The sequence below is a fragment of the Parus major genome, chromosome 14 (assembly GCF_001522545.3).
Source record: "Parus major isolate Abel chromosome 14, Parus_major1.1, whole genome shotgun sequence".
In the NCBI taxonomy this organism is placed as follows: domain Eukaryota; kingdom Metazoa; phylum Chordata; class Aves; order Passeriformes; family Paridae; genus Parus; species Parus major.
This window is the reverse complement of record NC_031783.1, coordinates 10,426,662-10,445,061: the sequence shown is the minus strand read 5'-3', so window position 1 is coordinate 10,445,061 and position 18,400 is coordinate 10,426,662. Positions and strand designations below refer to the sequence as shown.

The window sequence follows — 18,400 nt, the reverse complement described above, 5'->3', positions numbered from 1 at the left end:
AGGATAAAAATGCCGCATTTTGAGGCCATGGGCAAAAAATGTCACCTGTGCTTTTTTAAAAGCAGTCAGTAAAAAAAGTATGAAATAAAACTAGAAAATCAAGTAGTAACTTCCTGATTGTGAAAATTTAAGTTATTTTCTTATAATTTTAATAATGTCTTCTTTTTAATAATTATCCTTTATCCCAGATGGAGCTCCACTATATTTTTTATTGATGGCTAGATCTTTAAAATGGGTGGTTAGACCAACAAAACCAGCCAATCAGTATGACTGACTTTTAAACCAAAAAGTTTCTAAAACAGTGCAGGGTTTCCCATCCCACCCCCTGCCCCTGGTGAAGCCCATCCTGCATTGCCTGCCCCACCCAGGGGTAACACAAACTACCAGATTTTGCCTTGTGCTGCCTGGGAGTGATCCCACCTGATCCACTGAGCTGGAATAGAGGGAAAAAATACAGGATTTCAGTTTTTAGCACCATGAATCATACTTGTCTTTTGTAGCCAGGCTCTTTAGGCCAGCTGCTGGCTATAGGATTCATACTTAAATATAAAAACAGGGCTCCTGAAGCAATTAATGCTTGGAAGTACCTGCAGGATAAGGCCTGGGAATCCCAGTGTTGATCCAGATGGGCCACACTCTAGAATGTCTTCCTCATCTATCTGTAGGGTCTGCGAGTTTAAAAGTGAAACATCTATCAAAATCTCATTACTTTGGAGAGGATGGGAACTCATGCATTATAAACCTTAATTTATTTTTTATATCATAAATCACGGTGCCATATCTAAGGCATAAATTTTTGCAAAACAAACTGCTGAAGCATTTGGAAGGAGTTGAATAAACACTCCCAGCAGTGCTCAGGAGCAGTGCCAGAGGGAGCAGGCAGGTGTGTGGGGTGAGCATGGCAGAGAGATGCTGGTGGCACAGTGCTTTGGGAACTCCTACTCTTGTTGTTTTTGCAATAGGATGCTCGTATTTACTCAGAGGAGAGGAGAGAAGGTTAATGCTATCAGTTTCTGGGAATACAGGCACTCCCCAGTGACTGAAAGAGAATATTCCTGGATCCCCCAAAGACCATAATTTCACTCCCAAGTGTCTGTTAGCAGAAAGACATGCCTGTCTGCCTTCAGTTTAATATCATCACAAAGGGCTGATTTATTAAACAGTGTCAAACCTTCTCGGCAGCCTTCGAGCTCGTGCTCTGTAGGGTTTGCTTGGTGGTGTAGGAGGCTGAAATGGGTATCAGTGTACAAGACAGTATTTTAAGTTGAGCAGCACTAAGCTGCCTGATCCTGCAAATCTAGGATCATGTAGCTTGTTTCAGAGATTCATCGTGCCAAGTTTTGTGTGTCATTTAAGGAGAAGTCTTCCCCATAGAGAGAAAATGCATTTGAGAGTGAGAGCGATGAGCCCCTGAACCCTTGTTAGATAATGCCCTTACCTCCTGGGATAGGGCCCAGAGGATTTATTCAGTCCTATCATTTGTGGGAGGTGAGACATCCTAAAGCACAAGAAGGACAGAAAAATGAAAAACTTTATCAGAAGGATGTAACAAGTAAAATAAATAAAATTTAAAACAGCCACAAAACTTGGGATGAGAACAAGGGTAGGAGTCAAAACTGAATTCATGACAACTTTAGCAGATATATGGGTAATGAAGGACTGCTTCTGTAGTATTTTATTCTGTATTATTTTGTTCTTTATTGTTATATTTCTATATTATTTCTGCCCCATTTACACTGTTTGTCTACAATTGGACTCCTCGACTACAGTCAGAATAGTGCTGATTCCAGAGATAAGACACACAAAGTGAAGGTGATACAGGCAGGCAATTATAAAAACATCTTCTTTGTTTCCTGGGGTGGACAGCCTTCCCATGAAGGTCACTCTGACAATGTTCCAGGATGTACTTGTGGAGCTGGTGGCTGGTGCAACGAGGGGCCAAGCAGTGTAATCAGAGCTGACATCTGGGTGCTCACTGTCAGGGCTTCAGGAAACTTGTTTTGCTCTGAGATAGACCTGCTCTCACTGGGCAACGGGAAAAGCCTATGTGACTGTTAAAACAAGAGTGGAAAAAATATGGATCTGGAATATGCATTGCTTTATCCTGCCAAGCCAAGTGTTTATTGTGGAGGCCAGACACATCTGTCCTTCTCCAGCAGATATGGTGTTTCTTGGATTAAAAAGGCTGACTGTAGTGGAACAGTGGAAGAAATTGCTTCAGAAGGCTGGCTTATTGGAGTCCTATATCACATGGACCCTGTCAGAAAAATATTAGCCACAATAAAAGCTGACACTTGGGAAGATGAAAGCAATATTGCTTGATATTGTGATTACCTTTATAGCAATGTGCTGAAGGTGAGCAGTGGGGAATTGAGTCCTTTCTTCATTTGACCTGGGTGGTCACTGTGATTACTTCAGGGAATTTTTTTTGTTTTATGTAATAAAACATCTGTAATAAAAGATTTTTTTAAAAATTCCTTTTGGAGACATGGATTGCAGGCAGCTATTTGGGTCAAAGGGTTCAGTTTTTGCCAGGCTCCAGATGGAGATGAGAGGAGGACAGGGGCAAGAAGTGACTCTGAATCCATCTTCACTGTACAGACAACGAGAACAGCATCAATTTACTGAGCTGCACCTGATTCAAAGTTTTGCAAGAGGGAGATTGATGCAGCCATTATTCCCTGTGTGGGGTATTTCTGAGAGTGCTGCTTGTGAATGTGGGTCTGTTCTGAAAGCTGCAGCAAGTGTGAATAACAACACTCATCGCACTATCTGCATTTTCATGCCCTTGCAGATTTACTGGAAGATCTTGGAAAACTGCAGTGTTGGTGGAACAATTTAGTTATATCAAGGAAAAGGATTTTTTTTCTGGAAACTTGACAGAAGAAATAAGATTTACCTCCTGGAGGTGCACAAGTTTCTTTTGGTTGAAGGACGCTGCAGGATATTTGCAGCTATTGAATGATCACTGAATACTCTGCTCTGGATGGAGGTTTTTCAGTTAAAATCAAAATATGTTAACATTTGGCCTTTCCCTATGATTTTGGTTTGGACTCAGAAAATATTCTCATATGTTACTATAATTTTTTTTCCAGAAAAGCAGATACCTTCTCTGTTCCTCTACAAAAGCTTTATGCCACAATAATTTAAGATTTCCTCCAGGTCAGAATATTTCTGCATGTAAAACTCTTTGAAGGTTTAAATAGATTGTAACTGAGTTTTAACATGTATTAGCACGTGTCAGGTACAGCAGTTATTAAGGGTAGTGGAGACAAGGCACATTCCATCTCTCCAGAGACTGATTTGCAGGTGTCCAGACCACTACAGACCATGAGAAGGCAAAGCCAGTAAAAAAACCACCACCCTTTGTTACAACAAGCATTAAAAACTTCTTTTGCCACCCATTTCAGCAATAGGTCAGCTGAGGAATAAGCTCTAGTTGCTCTTACAAAATCATGTCCCAGGATTTTTACTGGGAAAATTACCTTTTTATTCCTTTTAATGTAAATCTTTTCTGTATCTCTCTCTCTCTAAGGTTCTGCATCCACAAAGAACATATTTTAAATTATATTAAACCATACATTTACATTAAAGCATGATGTGCATTAGTTAAATATGAATTTCTGGGTTCTGTCCTGTTCCTGTCCTCTTTATGAGCTGAATACATCTGCATCCATACAATTCATAACAGAGAAATAATTTTATTTATTTATTTTTTTCAGATCCTTTAATTCCTTTCATTCATATATCAATATATCATATATATGTGATACACAAAAGGAAATACTCAGGTTTGAGCAAAGCCAGCTGACTCCCTGCCCTTCTCTTCCCAGGGCACAGCCTCCGTCCTGCAGCGCAGGTCTGACAATGAGGAGTACATTGAAGTTGGAAGACTTGGTCCATCAGATTATTTTGGTAAGAAAATTCAGCTAAGCGTGGTTCAGAAAGACAGGCACGTCTGGGTCAAGTACTTATTGTCTTAATTAGTGTTCCACTCTTACATGCGAGGGGTTACGTGCAGGTCAGCTGCTGCTCTCAGCGATGCTCAGAGGTTTCAGGGAAGCCAAATCCACTCCTTGGTTTACACCAGTGTAGCTGACAGGAGACAGATCCAGAATCAGCAAAACACTCTGAAAGCATTTGTTTTCAAAGGCATTTTACACACATGCATTATGCATGTGTAATGCATTTGTACTGTCACCAGAATTATGTAAAGTGTCTATCAAGAGATATATAAAGGGAGATGTTCTACAAGCAGAGCAATGGGATGGTGGAATATGCACCCTCTGAAGGAGAGGAGTTGTCTCTGTTTCCAGGTGAGATAGCTTTGCTGCTCAACCGGCCCCGGGCAGCCACGGTGGTGGCACGTGGACCCCTCAAGTGTGTGAAGCTGGACCGGCCCCGCTTCGAACGAGTGCTCGGCCCCTGCTCCGAGATCCTCAAGAGAAACATTCAGAGATACAACAGCTTCATTTCGCTCACTGTCTAAATGATTCCTCTGGAAAGCTGCCTTCATGTGACCTTGTGCACTTAAAATTTGCTCTGTGCAGCTCCATAGCTTTATGAAGAAAAAAAAGAAGTATGCATTTTATGTGTATTTTTTTCTGTTTGTGTCACCTAGTGGATGTCAGCTCAAATCTCACATAAAATGGAAGTGGAAGGATAACTGTTTGGGTAAGACTAGCTTTAGGGAAGATTGGAGCTCTTTTGGGCTCTTGGCTTGCAGACAAGATTTTTACCTATTGTTGGTTCATATTGCTTGAAACTGTGGGTTCAACTATTTAAAATACGTATGAATTTCTGCTTTTTTATTATCTTTAAAGCTGGTCTTATTCACCTTTTGTCAAGGTTCTTTGATCAAGTGATGTGAAAGGTGTCCCTGCCCATGGCAGGGGGTTGGAAGTTGATGGCCTTTCAGGTCCCTTCCAACCCAAACCAGTCTGTGATTCCGTGATATCTCTCTGCCTGTCACTTCTAAAAGATTTTTCACTGGTTATGGACAGGGGGGTTCCGAAATCCCGTGGAATGAGTGGCAGTCTCATTGATGAGAAGCAGTTTCAGGGGGAAGGTTGGAGGAAGGTTTTGATCATTCCAGCAAGCCAGGGAAAAGTAAAGCTTTTGAGTGATTTTGTTTGTGGCTTAGATATAGGGGCCATATTCCTCCATGTCACAAACCCTTTTGGGTCTGCTTTGTAGGATATGCTCAGGCAAACAGCCTGCACCAGTCTTCTGGGTGAAGAGGTCAAGGGACAATGTTTTGTAAGAATTCAAATGGAGCCTTTAGGACCTAAGTTAGGTGTCCTCAGCTTTTTTTAAATGAGGATTTACATTAAAGTCCTTAGAAGTCAAATGGGGGCTTCTCTGCTGAATTAAGTTGGCTTCAAAACTCAGCAGAATGTCCTCAGCCACTTCTCTGAACATTATATGAAATACTGAAGAGATGGTGCCAGGTGCACTTCAGGGACAAATACAGCAGCTTGTTTTTAATAAGGTCTACTTAATTAAATTCAACTGCCTTTCTACTAGTGTATGACTAAATTTTAGAATTTTTTAAAATTTTCTGAAAGCCAAATAAGTGCTTCAAAATGCTGCTTCTCCTCCAAAAGACAGGTATTATGTAAAAAAGAGCACCAGGATCCTGGAGCCCAGGTCCCTCCAGGGGCCTCACAGCCTTGCTGGCAGTCACTGCTGCCCTGCCCTGACATGGGGCTCCTCCTGAATGGAGCTTTTTTCAGATGTCTCAGGGTTAGGGATCTGCACAGCCCTCAAGGATGGGATCATTTGGATTATGATTTGCAAAGCTTTACCTTGCAGGTAACCTAGCTGTTACACATGCATCAAAGCTCTGCATCTCAGCCACCCTTAACAGCACTGCCTGCCCTTCAGTTGGGCCAAAACTCCATTTCTTCTTTACAATAACATTCTTCTGAGTAAATACAAACTTTCTGTACCTTTGACATGCCAAAGGTTAAGCAGTGAAATATGGTACCAATCTCCCTTTTGAAACTAGAGGTGTAGCTGGCTAAATGGCTAAAATGACTCCTACTGACACACAATTGCTTTCTTTTTTGGAATTAACAAATACTAATTGGACACTTTCCTGTTGACTCCCACCAAGGGCCCAGTATTCCAGTAGCTGCCCACAGTGGTTCTCACAGAGCTAAAAAGCTTCTCAGCTTCACGCTCTTCTCATCACTTAAAGGTGCTTAATTTATTTTAGCATAATTTCAGTGGTCCTGTTATAGTGTATATTTGTTGCTGCTATTTATTATGATTATGTTATGCTTCTTGCATGTGTTATTAAATATGACAATTCAGTTTCCAACCTTGCAATTTATATCATGTGCATTTATGTAGGCAGACTCCCATTCTATATAGATAAGTCAATGTATACGCATTTGATTATTTGCTGCACTGTTTTTGTATTCTCTTGTGCAATTTTAAAAAGAAATATTTTTTAAATGTTACCAGTCACTCAAGTATGTTCTTTTACCTGTTGCATTTCTGTTGTGTTGGTAAAAAAAGTGAGCGTTTTGCATAATATGCAGGACACATCTCTTGTCAAACACCAAGCATTAGCCTCACTGTTTAGAAGTTACTCGAGCACACAGACACACTGCAGATTCTTTGCTTTAAACCTTTACAGCTCATGGAAAATACGTTTGAATTATGGTTCTGTTATAAGCAATCTCAAGAGAAATGTAACTGTCTAACACCAGGATTCCTGTGCTTTAAGTGGAACAAAATGATATTCAGTGACATTTTGAAGATAATTGTAATATTTGCAGTGGATGATGGGACAGGATTATGGTATGAATAAAATTCTTCTACGTTATAAGCGGCCATTGTGGGTTTATTGCTAATGGAAGTCTGTGTGAGTAGATGTCATGTTCCAGTTAAAATCTGCATATCATCAAAACTTTGAGCTCTACTGAAAATAATCAGATGCAAAGGGACAAAAAATAGACCACGATTCCCAGTGCTATATATAGTAATGGAAACCAAACTGGTTTTGTGGAGGATTAGCACGAAGGAAAAAAAATCATTTGTTTAAATGTAACCATATATGTCTATATAAAGAAATAGGGGTCCAAGGTGTCTCTGGGATCTTCCTGCTGTTGTCCAGGTGCTGGCTGTGGAACCCTCAGGATGATGCTGAGCCTGTTGTCCAGCCATGGGGTACACCTGGGGAAAAACAGGCTCTTTCCTTCTCAAATGCCAGTGCTGCTCCTTTTTCCACAATATCACAAGCAAAGCCCATGGTCCCAGCCACACCAGGGATCTGTCCCAGTCATTCAAGTTTTGGTCACACATGGATTTTTAGAAGTGTGGCTGCCCTGGGACTGAAGCACAGCCCCACTTTTGGTACCAGGGATGCACTGTGCTGCTGCCATGACTTGTGCTCATGCCATGGGCTGGCCAGGAACTACACTGAGGACAATCTTCTCAGAGAAGGCAGAGCCTCCAAAGGAACCACCTGTAGCTCAAGTATGGAGGTTTGAGCATGGGTTGAAAAACTGGTAAGAGTGGCTTCTGGGTGATGAGGTGCTCCGTGTGCTGTTAGCACCACCCCACCTAACAGAGGTCTGGGTGGGCACTGCAGTAGGTGTGTTATGGTCCAAGCTTGGCTCCAGAGCTGGAGCTGTCACCCCAGAGCAGAGGGTAGGGCCAGTGGCTCACTCCTTGCAGCTTCTCTGTGGTGGCCCTCGCACAGAAATCTTGGGCGGCTCCCGACATCCAAGGGCTGTCCAGCTTTCCGTTTTTGGAGCGTGTTATTTTTCCCCCCTTCGCTATGATTCAGGAGGGAAGGACTGGTCTTTCCAGAGAATTACTCACATTATGCAGTAATCAAAAGTGACCACTCTCTCTGAGGTCCTTCCAGAAGGACATTACCAGCCCACGCTCCCCAGAAAAGAGCATCTCACCACTCCTCATTGCATTCCTTTTTTGGTTGGTTTTAATTGTGTCACGGCCATTTCAAGACTCCTGAGACAAAAGAAAAAGCTTTTTTTTTAATAGAAACTAATTGCACCTCTGGATTTTACAAGGCCATGTGGCTGACCAGGTTTTGGTGTGTGTGTATCACATTACTCTGGCTGGCTCAGGCATTCCCACTGCTTTGTGGCACTAAAGCGCTGCTAAAATGGTGCGGAAGTCATTGAGTCACATGAACACTGTGAATCCTTCCTTGATCATCAAGCAAACATGGTCTGACACCCTGTTACCTGTTCAGGTGTTGGTGGGGTTCAGGTGCTCTCAAGAGCTGTTGGAGAACCAAGTAACCCCAGCTGGGTTATTGGCTGCTGGGCTGTTTCTCTTGCAGTCAGTGGTCTTTGGAAGTGGAGTTGTCACCCAAAGGGTGACATTTCTCCTGCTGTGAAAGTTGCACAAGTTGTGTACATCCCATTCAGTTTTAAGTCTTAAATGGTGCATAAATCCTTTCATTGTCCTATTTATGGGAGAATTGTTTGTTCTTTGTGCCCACTTAGGTAGGGCAAAGAGGATATTATCCCGTGCAGCAGCAGCACCATGATGACCTCCTCAAGGTGACTGAGAACCAACCAGCTTAAAGTCTCACAGTTGATATTCCAAAGACCAGTTCACTATGTAGAGACTAAATTATCCCCTCTTACATTGCCAGGCATGTTTTTTTAACTTCTTTCCAATGATTTGGCAACTCTGACTGGAGCTTCAAGTGCACACGACTGCTCAGAAACTCATAAGAGCATTTCCAGCCAGTCACTTCTGTAGGTCCCTCTTCCCTCTGGAGAAAGAGAGCATATTTGGATATGAGCATATGTGTAGCCTTGAAAATCTAATGTTACGGGAATACATTGGCTTGGATGTTCCTCCTCCTCCAGGGATTTCTTTGTGGTTCTTTGCTGCTCTGCAGAGTTGTATCTGGGATGCAGCACTCTCACAACAAGCTGGCCTTTTCTCTCAAAACACCGCCTGGCCGAAGGAGCTGGCATCTGCAGCCATCTGGTATTTTTCTGAAAGCTGAGGATGTTTTTTGTGCTTGATCAGGCTCCAATACCAGAGTGATTCTTCTGATGTCTAAAAATCTGGATTGAGTTTTTAGAAAAGAGGCTGCACTTTGCTGGGCAAGGAAAGCAAAGCATGAGCGTCTCCTTGAGCTGCTCTGACTCCTATCTGATGTACAAGGATAACTTTTCCCTTCTGAGTGTGTCAGCCCCTCCCCAGCTGTGCTTTAATTGTGCAGAGTTCCCTTTAAAAAGTCGTGAGATCTTATGGAGGAAAGAAATAATCGTTTTACCCAAGAAGACTGCTCCTATTCCAGTATAAACTGCCTCCAAACGTGGAACAGTGGCGTGCCATGTTGCTGCATGGGCCAGCAGTGCTGAATGAATTGGCAGATGCTGTACTGCTGTGTGATCTCTGGGAGCTGGGCTGTGAGAATGCTGCTCCTCTGCTCACAGCTTTGGTTCAAAAAAGAGTTGTTTTGTCAAAAAAGTGTTCCCCACCCAAGCCCCGATGGGATAAATGGAGCCTTGTGCTGTCAAGACTCACTGGGTGCATTCACCTTACCCTCGGTGGGTGCTGACAGTCTCCACTCTGCCCAGAGCTGGCAGTTGGAAATAGGATGTATAGACTGATGATGAGGTAGGGAATTTCTCACCACTGCCTGCTGTTACTGGCTCTCTGGATGTTCATACTGCTGGCTCCAGGGAAATCAAGCCTTTCTGGGAAGTGGCTACTCCCTATCCTCTTTATACAGAAAATGTATTGTTATTATTTGAAAGCACTTTTGTATTGCCCTTAGACTACAAGCATGGCGATTGTTCCATTAGAAGACATCATGGTGCATAGCAGTGAAATACGACGTACAGTACCATGCAGTATGTATTTTCCAGATAAACTGGGAAAACAGTGAAATGAATCTGCAAAGTGGGGGTACAATAGCTGCTTTGCATTCCTCCACATGTGTGGAATTCATGTGCACTACAGAGTGACTCTGTTTCGCTCCCATGTGCTTACGATGATCGGATGATCCGTTGTATTTTCTATCCGGTTTCATTTTCTCCGTTGTGTTTGTGGGCCAAGCACAAAGTCGCAGCGGCTTCAGATTGAACGTGGCAATGAATTAGTGCTGGCTAAACCCTCCCACCATTTATTTCCACTGTGGCAGTGAGAGGGACCAGACTCAGCAGCTGAAAAACACAAGAGATTGTTTCTCCTCATCAACCAGGGGCAGCTCAAGCCGCTTGCCAGATAGAAGGAGTTGGCTGGGCTTGCATACTCTGGGTTGTTTGATTGAGACTTTCTAGCCCTGAGGTACTTCTCCTCCACACCCCACCCTGCCTGGGGAGCTGAGGTGCCCTGGGAGTGCAGAGCAGGGAGATGTGTCACTGTTCACAGTTTAACTTGCGTAAGGGTGACTCTGGAAATTGCTGCCGGAAGGGAATCTGCATCTCTCAGTGCCAGCTCCTGCAGGGATGGAAAATCCCTGTCTTGGCCCTGCCTGGAGGAAGGAGTTATGCCCCTGTGCATGGTTCATATGGCTCTTGGCGAGACAGAAGGTGTCTGAGAAAGCAACAGAGCTGCTCTCCAGCCTGGAAAGCCTGTAGGTCACTGCTAACAGCCACCACAAGCACCATGAGATCTGCTCCATGGGCCAGATTCCCATGAGATGGCAGGATGGTTCATATCCTTGACACATATCCAGTAAAGCATCACACCCTCTTCCACTGCCTTGTATGTCTGGCTCTTATCCCAGGATCTAGCTTTTAAAGAATAACATGATCAGCAAAGAGGGCTTTTTAAACCTTGGGTTTGCAGGGAGCAGGAGAAGGTACCAAAATGGGCAGAGGAACATGAGAACCAGCCCAACAAAAGCACCCTTGTGCGGGCGGGGAGATGCAGCAGAACCTGTGTCCGGATGAAAGCTGCCCTATCAAAATAGCCATAAACAAACCCGCCTCCTCTGCTACAGAAAAGCTGTTGTGCCAGGAGCATATTAAATTGTATATGCTTTTTCTCAAGGCAAAAGAATTGCAGCAGTGATGGCAGCTGTGTGTGCTGGAGCCGAGCCACCGTATTCAACTCGTGAAGGCCTTGCTGAGGACGGGGTGGGGGAAGGACTGTGGATGAATGTATTATTCAGAGGAACCCACACTGAAATGATCTACCGGCACTGGGGATGTGTGAAAGGGAGAGAAATGACTTCCCCGACACCAAAGGCTGATGTGTTTGCCAGAGGGCAGCACAGGTGATGGGCCAGGTCCCCTCTCAGACTGGGAGCCACAGTCCTGCCAGTGTTGCTGTTTATGGGGGGACACAAGGTGTGTTTTGCCTTGCCCAGGTTTCCCTGGGGAGGTTCCAGGTCTCGACCTCCAGATGCAGAGCTGTGCTGCAGCCACTGCTCAAGCCTGGATGAAGGAGCATGTTGCAGGCAGGTGCCCAACCTTCCCAGTGCAAGGGGGCAGGAGATGGGTTTAAACCAGTGGTGAACAGGGAACCACAGGAAACCCCATCCACCACCTGGCTGGTCTCTGGTGTGGTGGCCTCACACCCACAGGATGATTTCTTTCATCCCCCTTTTCTCCTAGCACTGCTGTTCCTTGCCTGTCTCCTGCTTATACACTTATACTCCTGCTTATATATATAGAGAGACAGGATGCAGAGAGCTCAGGATTCACCCATGCTGCAGCTGTTTCCTTGTATCCATGAGGCCACCTCTGTGTAAGTATCCTCACACCTGGAACAAGGACTTGGAGAGATCCTCCAACCTCTGAATATTGGTGAAAGCTACCATGAAAGGGATTTCATCACTATTCATATCATCTCTGCCATGTGTTTGCTGAGTGTCCCAAACAAACTTGTTGCTTGGTTGGTTGGAGGAAGATATCTGCCAAGGCTTTGCCCTTCACTCACTGGGCTATTAGAGGTCCAAGCCTGGACCTTACAGCCCAGAGGAGACACACCTGTGCCATGGATGCCCACAGCACCCAGAGACCTTCTGTGAAGTACAGTGAGTATCTAAAATATTTTTCCACCCTGAGCTGCAACTCCCCTGTGAACAAAGGTGAGTTGGGAGTAAAGGATATGGGATGCTTTCCTTATTAACCCAGGAGCATGTTAGGTAAAGGCACCTCCTGTAGATCTCCTTAGAAGGGAGTGAAATAAAACAGAATAAATTCAGAAAGGATGACTTCTGTGCAGACACCGTGCAGGTGCCTCATCAAAGATCAGTTTATCCCCAGGCGATACAGTTCAAAAGCTGCAGCAAGGAAATGGGATAGAAGAGCCTGACACTCATCTCAGCTTAAATTCAGTCATTGCAGCTGTCCTGTTCTCTAAGGCAGAAGGGGAAATTTATGGCTCTCCTGCAATGCGAGCAATGCTGTGAGCACCCACAAGGTAAATGCCCTTTTGTGCCTGAATCCCTTCCCTATCTGAAGTCACTGCATAGACAGGGCTAACATGATTCAGTGAAAGAAAACCCATTTCAGTTGCTTTTTAAGAAGATTACAGCAGATTAGCTGACTAATCTATATGGAATCCTCTCTAACAATTTCAAACTGTAAACAAATCTGGCCACTATTGCATTGCACATAAATATTTACTGTGGATTATATGAAGATTAACTTCAAATGATATTTGCAACAAAGGTTTATTTTGTGACTTGCTACCTGTAGTAATGTAAAACCTTTGGAAAGAAATATGCCTCCCACAAAGTGTAAATTTGAGGCCTGTCAGCTGTGCTATAGCATCTACCAGAGCATGTACACAAGCAGAAACTGATCACAGTATTTATGACAGATGAAGGAGGGAAGGGAATAATAAAAGGTACTGATGCCAAATAAAAATACCTGGGTTTATCATAACATGGAAGTAATGTCCTCCCTAGAAGATGTGACTTGGTGTTAGTAGTTGACACCTCACTGCTACTCACAGTTGGTTTTCCAGCAGCAGAAAAGAGCTGAGCAAGTTTTGCAAGCAAAGGGGGTTTGAGAGATGTTGTTTGGCATCCCGGGACATCACCCTCCTTGGGTGGTCGGTGTGGGTGGACCTGGCCATGGTGGCTGGTGAGAAATGAGGCAACCTTTGTGATGAAGCTGTTCCTCTTCCTGAGTATCTGGGGCTCTCATTGTATCTCCAGCCACATGGGGAAACCTCAGAGCCACCAGACCAATGCTGCAGAGCTACTGCTCACCCATTGAGGTCCCTACGATCACAGTGATTCCTGGTGTGAACAAGGGGGCTGCCCAGAGCACCTTTTCCTTCCAAAAAAAAAACAGGCCAGAGGCCACTGCTGAGGAACCACAGGCAAAAGCCAAAGCAGAACTGTGTTTGGCAGCACATCATGCTCTGAATGGGGTGTTCCAGGGGCAGACAGCACCAGCCCCTCTGGGGCTGCTCAGGCTGACTGGCTCTGGTACTGCTGCTCCTTGCACAGCACTTAGTTGGGACATGGGGAATGTTGTGTCTACCAGGCCACTGAAGGAATGCTCAGTTTACAAGAAAATAGCTTTTTAGGAAGCCAGAAGAAGTTAAACAGCCTCCCCAGATGGAAGATCGTCCCTTTCCACCCTTTGTATAATTAGGGCAGCTTCATACTCCTGTAAAGAGATGATCTGTTTAATATAAGAGGTTTCCAAAGTCTTAGCAAATGAGTATCTGAGAACTGGCTTCTGATGTGGTTTATGTTCTTTTTGATAGATTTAGGTTATGGGAATGTTGGTTACAGAGGCAGTGAGTGATTCATGCTGAAACCATCCGGGTGCCGTCTGATCCATGCTGTCCACCCGAAGGTAAAGGGAGGCTGCAGCCTGTGCTGTTAATGCCTGCAGTTAGAGCTGTTCAGTGTAAGTTATAATTGCAGAAAAATTACTGCAGCAGTGAAGAAGAAAGGTTTGTGTTTTGCAGAGAGAGGTAATCCTCCCCAGAGCAACATTTCCATAGCAAGCTGGGGTCTGACAGCGATGCCTCAGGACCTCAAAGTGCTGTGCTCCGTGTAAGGAGTTGTACTGGCACCTTAGGAAAAGCAGGTCTCCCTGGAGACTCTCTGGCTGCTTCTTGTCAAGCACAAAGCAACACAGACCGGAGCTGATTGCTCTATGCTACTGCCCACCTTGGAGGGGTCTTGGAAAACATCATTTCCCCCCATCTGTTGGTTTGTCTCAGCAGTACTTGCAGGATCAAGCCCTTGAGCAGATGGGGAAAGAAGCAGGGGGAGAAATAGCATTCTCCTCTACATTATTTTCCTACAGTCAAACATTTGTAAATCCTGGCTCCATCTGAAGAACATCAAAAGAAAGTAAAGGGGCAGAGGGTGGGCTCTCAAAAAACCTCAAAGGGCAGCTGCCCTACAGCCCAAATGTGCTCCCTGGAGCTCATGTCCCATCATGGACCCTCTTTACCTGGCTGGGGCTGGGCTTTTCTGCCCAGGCTGCCAGCTGAAAAACCACTCCCAGAAGAATCTCAGTGCCACAACAGGAGACCAGGCACCGAGCATGAAAAATTGGATGGACAAAGAGAGGGGGTGCCCTGTTGGGCAGTAATGAAAAGGTCACTGCCATCCAGCTGCCTTGCAGCACATCTCTGTGCTGCCTCCTGTCACAAAGGTACGAATGGTGAGAGGCAGGGATACTCCTCATCAAAATTCATGGATTCCCATTGCTCTTGTGTAACTTCTCCAGGACTTGTGTGAGAGCAGGGCGAGGCCACAAGCCAAGAGCTTTGCAGCATCACATACCTTTGTTGCCACGTAATAAGCAGAAGATTTGAGGATACTAGTTTTGTTTGCAGGCTTTCCCCCTCTATTGCTCATGTTTCAGCTGTACATAAACCCAGAAGAAAAGTTTGCATCATTTTTATGTCAGATTTGTAGGTGAATTATGGGGGCTCCTTGACGACTTCTACTGTGTAATGTAAGATATTTTCAGAGCCCCTAGAGCAGTAGATTGTGGTGGCATCAGGAAAGGCCTGGCAATGGGGTAGAGCAGTGGAGCAGCAGCTCCATCCCACTGAGCCCTTTGGGTGAAGCTGGACAGCCTGGAGTGGCTCCATAAGGGTCTGTGTGTCCCTCCCAGCCCCACCTCTGTTTTCATAGAGCCATGGACACACAAGGATCACTGAGTCCAACTCCTGACCCCACACAAAACAACCCAAAAATTCCACTCTGTGCTCTGGAGCGTGCTCCAAACACTTGAACTGTGTCAGGCTTGGTGCTGTGACCACTTTCCTGTGGGGCCTGTTCCAGGATCCAGCCACCCTCTGGGTGAAGAACCTTCTCTCACATCCACCCTAAACCTCCCTGACACAGCTCTGTGCCTCTTCGCAGTGCTTTGGTGGCCGTGTGCCTTCAGGGTTAGCTCACACACCCCAACCCACTGCAGATGCTTCCCCCTCTGCCTGGGAGGGAGGAGAGCTGAGGAGGGACAGGTATCTGCTGTTTCAGGCTGGTGGCCTTGGCTGAAGGCCGGCGCTCAGGAGAGCCGGGCACGGAGCAGGCCTCTCCGGCCTGGCGGAACGCCGGCCAAGGAGCAGCGCCGGCAGCTCCTGCCCGAGATAAGGCAGCGTGCTTTCAGGATTTATAGCCTTTATCCCCATGTACTGCCAGCCTGAATGTTTCAATTATCTTTTCCTGCAGTGGCATTTCCCTAACAAGCAGTGTTATTTTGTTGCTGCTGTTTCAGCCAGGACAGACAGGGCCTTGTTTTCCAAACATGACACACATGCATTGAAAAGCAAGCGGGCCATGGCAAAGCATATTTGGTCTGCCTTGGTGGTTTGAAAGGTTATTATCTGACCCTGTGCTCATCACCTCAGCCCAATAAATCTAGCAAAGGGGCCATTCTTAGCCCTTTAGAAATGCATCCTGTTTCCTCTGCAGTGGACTCATAATTTAATTGCTGACCATACCCAGTAATTCCACTAATTCATTCACTCTGAGTTTCTTAGAAGTTTATCCACTCCCCGGTTTGACTCTCTTGAGGAAAATTCAGCCTTGGGGCAACTTCACCCACAGCTGGGATTAACATAGGCACCAACTTTAGCCCATGGATCCTCCTTTTTGGTCGAGACAGCATCTCAAATTGCATATTGGCATCAGATGGCTGTTTTTGAGATCTCACATAGCTCCAAGTCCTCCTCTCTGATGCTACATGTGCTGATAATGAGCTGTGTTAGCTAATCCCCCATCAGGATTCATAATGTCAGAGAAATTCTGACATTCATAATGGGTAGAAAAAAATGTTCATCACAGTTTGTTCTGCAGCACAAAAGGTCGTTCTGGCTGAATAGTTTGTCAGAAAATATCCATTTGGTGTGAAAGTTTTTCAGAGAAAATTGTGATTTTCTCCTCTGCAACGATCCGAATATTTCTGTTTTCAATAGCTACCAACTGTCCCCTGCACCAAAGTGTAAGGTGAGAAGCAAACACAAAAGACCACTTTCTCCAAAAGTGCTCATGAAAAGTGTTTCCAGCAGCTCTTCTTGTGGCCCTGACCTGTCCATTACCTGCTGAAGTCCCTCCAGACAGTCTCTAGACCAGCACAGCACCCTCATGTCTCCAGCTTGCACAGGCAGCTCAAAGATTTCCATAGGGCACGACCAGAGTGGTGTTAACTGGGGGAGGATTATCTGTATCTGGATTCCACACAGCAATGTACAAAATTAGATTGTTAAAGGGAAGAAAAGCAGAAATATAAACTGATGAGAGCTTGCCTTATGCTGCTGCCAAATATGATCCTTTTGCATTAGGAGATTAACTTTAAAAAGTTCTGGCCTCTGCTTTTTAATCCATTTTACATCCCACCCATCATTACAGGCAAGGCTGTTGGCAGACCTGGAGGTGTGTCTGAAGCGATGGGACCAGTGAATGTCCTCAGAAGGGGATGTGTGTCATGTGAGGTCCTGGAAAAGCTCCATCACCTTTCCACTGAGCAGGGTGCGATGGAGACAGGGTGCTGGGATGAGAGCGGATGGATCTGAGCTCTGATTTCAGCCCAGGCAGCAGGTGCAGAAGGAAAAATAGTCAGTACAAGGTAGGAGGCTGCTGCACCACCGTGCCCAGAAAGGAATGTTTGATGTGCTTCAACCTGAGCAAAGCCACAGGCTGCCCATCAGCCAGGATGTGTGGGAGCATCCCAGTGGAGCCCCAGGAGAGACCTGTCTGTCCACTGAGCTGCACCCCCTGAGCACAGCCCTGAAACAGCCTCTGGCAGCCAATATGCTTCATTTTACCAACACAAAAACACTCGCAACCTCAGTTCCCAGGAGGCCATGATTAAAGGAATGTCTTTTGGCCAAAGGGTGGAAATGGATCAAATCTGCACATTTGCCAGGTCTGCTGGGTGCTGGGCAGGTGAGGGGAGGGAGGGCTCTCTGTGGAACAGGGTTCGCCTGGAGCTGCTGCTAAACTCATTTTTTAACACAGCATTTTCGATTATTTCCTATCCACTTGATACACCACCGAAATAGATCCAGTTCTCCCCTGTTTTAGCCTCTGCTAAAACCCTCAGACCACATCTTCTCCTATAACAAAAAGTATGTGGAATTGGCTAAAAGAGAAACATTCCTATTCTCACAAAACTTAAAAAAAAAAAATCCACTCCTTTCCTAAAGAAAAAAATAGCACTTATAAGACTTTATAAAACTACTTCTGTCCAGAAGGCTCCTGCGTCAGCTCAGCTTCATCCCTTTAACCATTGCTGTACCAAGCCTTACTGTGAATTATTAATCATCCCAAAATAGCTGCTGAGAAAAGAGGCAAAAAGGGAAGGCTTGATAACAGCAGTACGTATGGCAAAATTTATTTTGATCTTACTGGAAGTCTTTAAGGAAGTCTTTAAGAGGTTGGGGCAGGCTGAGGCAATGAAGAAGCTGGGGGGATGCTGGCAGGCAGGAGCCCATGGCCTGGTGGGGGAAACGTGGGATGCCTTTGCAGCCTCGGGGAGTAACCCTGAAAGGGAGAAGGAGAGAGAGAGGGGAAACCGAGCGGCGAGCTGAACTTGCAAATGTTTCTGGCATGAAATCATGAGGGCAAATGCAGAGCTACCCGCCCACCAGCACATGTGTGGAGCTGCCACTATATGGGGACAGTCCTATATATATGTTTATATGGAAGGGAGAGAATGGAGAGGGGCTGTCATGGGCTCCCCACCCAGGGGAGAAAGCTCCTGGCCTTGCTGCACAATCCCAGGGCTGTGCAATGGCAGAGGCTAAAGGGCATCGAGGCTCTTGGGATGAAGGCTGGGTAAAAGCACTGTTTGCAGTGACCACGGGAAGGTGCCCAGCCCCTGTGGATGGGGACTGAGTGTGGGTGTTTGTGCCCAGCCAGGGGGTGACCCTGTCCCTGTCCCTGTCCCTGTCCCTGTCCCTGTCCCTGTCCCTGTCCCTGTCCCTGCAGTGTGGGTGTCTGTACCCAGCCATG

At 45.5% G+C, this 18,400-nt stretch overlaps 1 protein-coding gene across 2 annotated transcripts in view; it reads left to right on the top strand.

Annotated features, from left to right (window-relative positions):
• The window catches only part of PRKAR1B (protein kinase cAMP-dependent type I regulatory subunit beta), a 91,400-nt gene extending 84,562 nt beyond the window's left edge, over positions 1 to 6,838 (top strand). For both annotated transcript variants that reach the window (XM_015643077.2, XM_015643078.3), the window contains exons 10-11: positions 3,834 to 3,915; positions 4,317 to 6,838. In XM_015643077.2, coding sequence (XP_015498563.1) covers positions 3,834 to 3,915; positions 4,317 to 4,489 — 255 coding nt within the window. In that variant the 3' untranslated portion in view covers positions 4,490 to 6,838. The remainder of the gene's footprint in view (positions 1 to 3,833; positions 3,916 to 4,316) is intronic.
• The last annotated feature ends 11,562 nt before the right edge of the window (positions 6,839 to 18,400 follow it).